This window comes from Amaranthus tricolor, chromosome 6, assembly GCF_026212465.1.
Source record: "Amaranthus tricolor cultivar Red isolate AtriRed21 chromosome 6, ASM2621246v1, whole genome shotgun sequence".
NCBI lineage: Eukaryota > Viridiplantae > Streptophyta > Magnoliopsida > Caryophyllales > Amaranthaceae > Amaranthus > Amaranthus tricolor.
In genome coordinates, this window is record NC_080052.1 from 23,247,904 (window position 1) to 23,256,909 (window position 9,006).

General features: G+C 26.0%; 1 protein-coding gene across 1 annotated transcript; it reads left to right on the forward strand.

Annotated features, from left to right (window-relative positions):
• The first annotated feature begins 1,427 nt into the window (after window positions 1-1,427).
• LOC130815123 (cytokinin dehydrogenase 3-like) lies at window positions 1,428-6,918 on the forward strand. The gene is made up of 5 exons (XM_057681484.1): window positions 1,428-2,126; window positions 3,488-3,615; window positions 4,576-4,878; window positions 5,258-5,526; window positions 6,459-6,918. The coding sequence occupies exons 1-5, from the start codon at window positions 1,490-1,492 to the stop codon at window positions 6,787-6,789; spliced, it is 1,668 nt and encodes a 555-aa protein (XP_057537467.1). The 5' UTR covers window positions 1,428-1,489; the 3' UTR covers window positions 6,790-6,918.
• The last annotated feature ends 2,088 nt before the right edge of the window (window positions 6,919-9,006 follow it).

The following is a 9,006-nucleotide window of genomic DNA, read 5'->3' on the forward strand; positions in this document are numbered from 1 at the left end:
TTTGACTTATTACTCCATTATGTTGAGTAACAATTTTCATGTTTAATTTATAATATACATAATCCTTTGGTCATGACCTTTTTAGCTAACAAATAATATCTATTAATTTGCTTAAGAGAAAGAACTAATGATTTTTCACAAAACAAAAAGAGAATTTGTTCCATATGGCCGGATTATCTTAGTTTGTATATGAGCTATGAATAACTTTTTTTTATTAAAGGTCGACCGATAAAAGATAAGGTCTATATGAGAATCAGATAGGATTTTTCAGAAAATTTTACTTACTCTTCAACTGAGATTAAATTTGAATTTTTTTATATATAAACTTCTTGGCTTTTAATTGAATTAATTTAAACTTATTAGTCAATAAAATAAGTATATTATATAGGATTAAAAAAATCACTTAGTTTAACTAAAATATTTAGATATAAAGTAGCAGCATAAATGTCATGAATAGAAAAATATGAACGAAAGAAATACTCCAAGTTGAAAGTGACTAAAAATTTGATTGGAAGTGAGATTTTACATTTATTCCATATTTCCATTCCGTATTACTCCAATCAAACAAGGATTTTGTCTAAAAACGAAATAGCCGGAAATTACTTATTCCTCCCAAGTCCCATAAAAACACTTGTTACCCAACACCTTATTTTACCTCAAAAAATAACAAAATAAATAACACAATTTAAAAAATATATAAAATATATCTACTAATCCTTCATTTCTTTTTAATAGCTATATTTTTTAGTTCACCATATTTAATACACTATTTTAACATTCATGCATAATATGAAATCATAAAAACTTGATATAATAAGAATATTCATAATAGATCAATTAAACATATTTCACTAAACTATTTTTTCTTCACACATCCTAAAAATTATTAAAAAAAATTATTGATTAATTGTGTTTATGATTTAAATCATCATCATTGTACTCCGTTTATCCAATTCATAAAATATACTTCATCCGTTTTAAATTACTTGCAACATTAGAAATATTACACTATTCATTGATTATCTTTAATTTGTAGTTAGTTTTCAATCTATAAGTTAAAACAGAATCAAGTGAGATTTTATTTGATTCGTCTCAATCAAAGATTATTAAGATTAAATTTTAATAACATTTTACTATACATAAATAAAGATATTAAAGATTAATTGAGTACATTTGACTACGTAAAAAGTCAAACATTACAAATATTTTAAAACGGAAGAAGTGTGATTAGGGTCTAAAGAGAGTAAAAATACTAGTATTTTATATGGGACCTACACTTGCTCTTATTTTCTTTCCTATGCCTAAAAATGCGGTGCACATTTCATTCTCTAAAACCAAATGTGCTTTATTACACACCATTTCCTCAACTATATATGTCACACCCCCTTTGATTCCCTTTATCTTCATTTTACTACTAAATACAATGGCAAGAAAACCAAAATTTCCACATGTATTAATTTTTGTATTTACACTTATAATTAACCCTTTTATGTCAATTAATAGTGACCAAATTCCAACATGGCCTAACTTTCTTCCTTATGATCAACTTCTTTCTCAAAATATTTCCTCTAAAATCATTATAGAAAAATCTTCCCTTGAATTTGCATCATATGATTTCGGAAATTTAATCCATAAATCTCCGGTCGCGGTTTTCTTCCCTTCATCCGTACAAGATATAGCTTCATTGATCCATCTTTCATACAACCATTCTATGCCGTCTTTTAACGTCGCGGCTCGAGGTAGAGGCCATTCATGTAGAGGACAAGCTATGGTTGAAAATGGTGTAGTCATAAACATGCCATCTTTGGGTACTAATACTATGAGTAAAAATAATTATGATCATTATAATATTTATAATAATATTAATAATAATAAAAATAATAATAATAATAGGATTAGGGTTTTTTACGAGGGTTCACTAGGGTTTTATTATGCTGATGTTGGTGGAGAGCAATTATGGATTGATGTATTGAAAGTAACACTAGAGTTTGGTGTTGTCCCGGAGTCATGGACTGACTATTTGTACCTTAGTGTGGGAGGTACCCTCTCTAATGCTGGAATTAGTGGCCAAGCTTTCCGTTATGGTCCTCAAATTAACAATGTTCTTGAACTAGATGTTGTTACCGGTATGTATGTCTCTCTTAGTTTCTTATCTAAACAATTTTTTTTTTATTATAAGATAGATCGAGATCGAAAACAGATGACTAGGTGAGAATTGAATTCAAAATACTTCTCAACTGCAATAAGACCTAGTTTTCTTTTCTTTTGATTTATAAATTATTATTCCGACTGTTAGAGTATATAACATATTATGGGGATTCAAACAGAACCAACTCAACCATCCATCATATAAGGACTATAAGGACTATATATGCTGCATCTACACTTCTAGCTCAAAAGGCTATGTTATATACCTTAACACTTCTATTTCCTAAAAATTAATATATTTATTATTTTTATTTTATGTTTCTTTAATTTTATAATATTTTTTTAAAATATTATTTCTATAAATTTTTAATTCTCATATACATATTTTCTTCCTTTTAATATTATTCAAACAATTTAATGTTAATTCCTATCATTATTTTTTTAATAGAAGGTGGCTATCTTATGGGTAAATGACATCCATCTTTGAATCAACATCTTTTAATCTAATTTCTTTAATATTATCTCAATAAACTTGACTTTCATACTATCTTTTCTTAATGAATTATTGTAGAATTTGAAGTTATAGATTTTGATCATAGTTTTTGCATGGAAAGTACAAAAGTAGCGTAGAATAATCACTTGTTGTTGAACCGTGTTGAAAGCAGTCTAAAATTATAAATTTTTAATAGAATTTGGAAACTATAAAAACTTTTGGTCATGGTTTTTTCAAGGAAATTACAATAAACAACATGGTGGTCAATTTTTATAGAAGATTTAACGTGTTAGAATTTTTCAAACAAGACCCAAATGAAAAAAGAAATTAGGTCAAACAATCAATTACTCCATATCCTTACCAAAACTATTTTTTGGACTAGAATGAACTCGAATCTTACGAGTAGATTGTAATATTTTCTCTTATTAAAATAAGATCTGATTTTCAATTTTCGGAATTATTTTGATATTCATCGATTATACAATCATTACCAAAACTAAGTTGATCTTTTGCTGAAATCCTTATAATATTGGATTTATTAAATATTATATGAAAATTATTTTTTGAAAATATTTATTCTAGAGTGTTGGGATGGTTTGTCCTACATCGACAAATAAAAATGATGTACACATTTTGTAAGTTATTGGAGTTTTCTTCCCATTGCCGGCCATATGATTTGGTATGGTATATACTCCTTAGCTTATGAAGTGTATGCACCTCATATTTTTCCGATAATATGCTGACATTCATAATAAGTCCAGCCTAATTTGACATGGAGAAACTAATTAATGACTTTCACTTCACAATAATTTTTTTTTGATGTAATTTACTTTTGTTGAATTTCAGGAAAAGGAGAACTAATCACATGCTCAAAGAAGATAAATTCTGAGCTTTTCTATGCCGTTTTAGGTGGTTTTGGGCAATTTGGAATTATTACTAGAGCACGAATTAAACTTGAGGCAGCACCAAAAAGGGTATATTATTATACACTTTTCACAAACATATTCTATGTTTATATATCAAGCACACTTTTTATCAAATGCTTTTCTGGCACATAAACATTTCACATGATATATAACCTGTCTAATTATGAGTTTAAATGCTTTCCCCACAAATCATTAAAGTAAAATCATAATAAATGTTTATTTATTAAATATAATTTTGTTGTAGAGAATCATGGGTTGGTTTTGATGTTTTTTTTAGTTTGATTTTCACTGTCTACATATATAAAAGGACTAATTTGACATTATCTGTAGAGGATTCTTTAACTGTGATAAATATTATATCTATTAGATATACAATGTTGTCGTTCCTAACATTTATTAGTCCTAGGCAAAATAAAAGAAAAACTATCTCTTCATAGAAGGTTGATTGTGATTTTTAATGGAGATTTGACAAAATAAAATGGATCGGCCCTATATATTATTACTATCATTATAAATATAGACATGTTACATACTTCTTAATTGATAAAAACAACTAACTTAATTAAAAGTTCTTGCTAAGTTGAGGTATTGGGCTAATGTAAAGTTAAAATTTTATAGTGTTCAACATTTTATGTGACAACATTGTTGAATTGAGCTTATTTCTTGCTATAATGAGTTTTAGGCAAATGTTTATATTGTTTAGGGTCTGAAATCATCATCATCATATATATATATATATATATATATTCAAGTAAAATGATATTTAAATTAGCTAATTGTATATTAATATAATATTAAATTTTTTAGTAATATATAATTTAGGATATAATTAATTATAGTAAATTAATAATTGTATTAAAGATATGGTGACAAGTACTTATAACAATTGGAAAAAATTGGCAAAGCTTGAAAAAGGCATGACAAGAGTGGACCTCCAATGTTGTACTTTTTTCCATCTTAGTATATACAATAACTTCATTTGATGTTTAAAAGTATATGAATTTGTAGGTAAAATGGGTCCGGATGCTTTATGATAATTTCACTACATTTACTCGAGATCAAGAGCATCTTATCTCGCTTTATGGTAATTACCAAGAATTGATGACCCTTAATAATGGTTTAAACTACGTTGAAGGTTCTCTAATTATGCACCATGTTGACCCTAACAATTGGAGATCTTCTTTTTTTACACCAAATGATCAAGCTAGAATTGCTTCTTTAGAACCACCCAATGGTATTCTTTACTTCTTGGAGGTTGCTAAGTATAATTACTATGATCCAAGTGACGCCTACGATGCCAAATTCAATGAGGTATCTTTATTAAGTGTATTCATTTGCTGATTCACTTTTAAAGTCAACTGCTATATAATTTTAACTAAATGCAATTTTGAATACTTTAATTTTAAATTTGAAATTATTTTTTTCTTCTTCATAATAATTTCTCTATTGGGGTTAAAATATAAAATTTTTCTAAGGTTATTTATTAATATTTTTTAAAAAATTACTTTAATATTTCTAATTAATAAGAAAAAACCAAAAGATCAGATTTTGAAATAAAATAATAAACGCTTGAATTTAATTTTTATGATGGTTGCTTTTGCAATTTTTGGGGTAGTTGTTTGTTTTAATTTTCAATAATTTAAAATATTGTAACAAAAGTAATAGCTTTTGTGTTTATTAATAAATTTAGGAACTTGAAAAGGAGATTGAAGGGCTAAACTTTATAGAAGGTTGCATTTTCACAAAAGAAGTAACATTGCTAGATTTTTTGAATCGGGTTCGAAAAGGAGAGCTAGAGCTACAATCAAAAGGGATGTGGGATGTACCTCATCCATGGCTTAATATCTTCATACCAAGATCTCAAATTCAGGATTTATACCATGCTCTTACCAACATTATTGCCAACGATACCAAGGATTTTGTTGGACCTGTACTAATCTATCCTTTAAATCGTAACAAGTATGTTAAACTCAAATTTATTCTCCAATTTATATTATATACTTTATCAGTACGTTTTCTAGATCAAAATCTTTAGTATAGATTATAAGTGTGGATGTAACGCTTGCTTCAGACCTCATATATGCAGAGTTGGCTCTACCGCATGAGCATTATGAGCGACAACTCAGGGCTCCGGTTTTTTAAGGTCCAAAATATTAGTATATTCGATTTTAAATTAAATATTAAATAATATACTCCCTCTGTTTTTATTTGTTTTTCTCATTATCACTTTTTGTGCAGATTCCAATGCAAAATTAAAAGTCAAATAATAATTTTAATTGTGAGTTTCAAAAAATTTAAAAAAGTTAATATATAGAAAATATATATTTCAGACGAATTTATCATGATTCTACATGAATATATTTTTTTATATAGATCGATAAGAAATCATAGTCAAAGTTTGACGCCAAAATTCGTAAATTCTATTTGAGGAAAACATATGAAAATGGAGGGAGTTGTATTTTTAGCAAATATGTCAATTCTTTTTCATATATAATTAATGACGATTCTTTAGCTTGATAATTACTACTTTTTTATAACTATTGATTTTGGTTTTCTGGCTCGTAGGTATGTTTGATTTTTTTTTCCAGATAATAATTTAATTTAATTAAGTAGTGCTATTAATCTTATTAAAAACGTTGTTATTATTTTGTTGTATTTTATTCTTTAATTAAACTAATTAAGCAGACTAGTAGTTTATTTTAAAAAATAAGATATAATTAGTTTATTATTGTTACTTAAAAAATAGACATGCATTTTAATTAAATTTAATTCAGTGCCCTTAAAAGTTCGAAGATAGTATTCTATATGTGGTGCTAAATATTTCACTTTAAAATGAAGAATTAACTCAATCAGAAGCTTAAACTGACGTATATATGCATATTTTGTTTCAGGTGGGATGATAATATGTCTGCAGTTATACCAGAAGAAGATGTGTTTTACACTCTAGGGTTGCTACATTCTAGAGGTAAAAATGATTGGCAAGTTTTTGAGAGAAAAAATGAGGAGTTATTAAAATATTGTGAAGAAAATGGTATAAATATTAAGCAATATCTTCCTTACTACACAACCAAAGAAGATTGGAAAAATCATTTTGGGAAAAAATGGAGAATATTTGAGCAAAGAAAAAGATTATTTGATCCTAAGATGATATTATCACCTGGACAAAACATATTCCAAGGCCAAAGCCAAGGGCTGATTGTCGAGGAGGATATAGCCATATAATTTAGACACTACGTAGGATTACTAGCCTTGCTTTTGTCTAATAAAAAATATGCTAATTTTATGTTATAGAATGTCATTTTATATATATATTTTTTTCTTGTTTTATTAAATTAATAATAATAATTTTAGGGGATTATGGTATTTTTTAATGCAAAAAATATTTGTAATAAGTATAAGTTCGTAGAGAGTAGATTCTCTTAACATATTAGTTGCCAATTGGGTTACTTAAAACTAGTATAATCTAATAATGCTATTTAATTTAACTATACTTCTTTGTTTCCCTTCCTTGTTATTCATCATCATTATACTCAGCGTATCTTACTCATAGAAAATTATGATCAAGATCTAAGGAAGAAAAAAAGGTGGTAACTAAAAAAAGACCAAGTGAAAAGTATTGATAAAACAAGCTTGATAAAACATAAGCTTAACACTTAAACATAAAATTAAAAATATTGATAAAACATATAGAGTGAAAGCATGATAATTCAAAGGCCAAGAATAGTAAACTTATTTTTGGATTAGAGGAAACTTACTATGATCTCACCCATTTTAGGAACAGGAATCGATATTTATTTTAACTGAGATAAAACTTGATTTTCAATTTTAGTAAAATTTTGATATTGACTTTAATATTATTACAAAGTAATGTTATTACAAATGTATTGCAAGTATAGTATAAATACTACACTATATCTAATCCATTGAAGTTGGTTGTATAACTTTACTAAACACCAAAAAGACATCACGAAGATAAGTTTGTGACAACGAATTCAAGTAGCTTGGAAACCTGATATTTATAAGAGGCGTGAGTACACTTTCCTTTTGCGATATTTCTCCCACAAGGATGCTTGGGATGATGATGAAATTCTCAATGTGATACAACCTATACAACAATATCCTAACACAAAAGATATTTCAAGAGTAAAACAAAGTATTGTAAATGGATTTAGAACTTTGATTGCAATGGAAGTTATTACTCCTTCAAAGACAATCTCGTGTAAAGAAGAAACAAGAACAAGATGAATGATCTAAGAGAATTCAAAAATTTATCTTTAAGAATGTGTGGAATGTCATTTGCATACTTCCTCTATTTATATAGAAAAAGTATCAAACAATGCCTACTTATGAAACAAGTTTGTTTCATCCAAACCAAGCTTATGAAACAAGTGTTTGTTTCATCTAAAGCTTATCAATGAAACAAAATAATGTTTCATCAGAATTAACCATAATATAAGTTACCAATCATTAGTGATGATTGAAGTCAAACAACACCAACGAAATAAACAAAACCGCAAAAACAAGACAAAGAGCAGGCCATGAGTTGTCACCAGAAAAGCCGACTCGGCTTTGGAATTGCCTCAAATTGAGAAAATGCAAAACACAAGCTATGAATCGTGCTTATAGGCGATAAGTCGGTGCTTTCCCACAATTCTCCAATTTACATTTTCCTTTATCAGGCATATTTTGGACTTGCTATTTATTTGCATATTATCCATTACTATACTTAGGGCCTATTCTCTTCGTCTGATCTGATTGGATCTGACTTGAATTTACTAAGGTCTAATCTTATCTGGTCTGGTTTGGTCTGATCTGGTTTAGTCTGGTCTGATCTGATTTGATTTGGTTTCATTGAGTTTGTTATTGTAATTTTTTTTTATTAATGATAAATAATAGTAGTTAAGGTATTATTATTATTATTATTATTATTATTATTATTATTATTATTAATTATTATTATTATTATTATTATTATATTATTATTATTATTATTATTATTATTATTATTATTATTATTATTATTATTATTATTACTATAACTACCTCCACAAATAAAATAATATAACTACCTCATAAACACCGAAATAATAATAATAATAATAATAATAATAATAATAATAATAATAATAATAATAATAACAATAATAATGATAATAATAATAATAATAATAATAATAATAATAGTAATAATAATAACAATAATAATAATAATAATAATAATAATAATAATAATAATAATAATAATAATAATAATAATAATAATAGTAATAATAATAATAATAATAATAATAATAATAATAATAATAATAATAGTAATAATAATAATAATAATAATAATAATAATAATAATAATAATAATAATAATAATAATAATAGTAATAATAATAATAGTAATAATAATAATAATAATAATAATAATAATAATAATAATAATAATAA

Excerpts from the sequence above, each read along its gene's own strand:
- LOC130815123 (XM_057681484.1), top strand. The coding sequence starts at position 1,490 with ATGTCAATTAATAGTGACCAAATTCCAACATGGCCTAACTTTCTTCCT. Across the intron at positions 2,127-3,487 it reads TGAACTAGATGTTGTTACCG|GAAAAGGAGAACTAATCACA; the intron begins GTATGTATGTCT and ends GTTGAATTTCAG. Across the intron at positions 4,879-5,257 it reads ACGATGCCAAATTCAATGAG|GAACTTGAAAAGGAGATTGA; the intron begins GTATCTTTATTA and ends TAATAAATTTAG.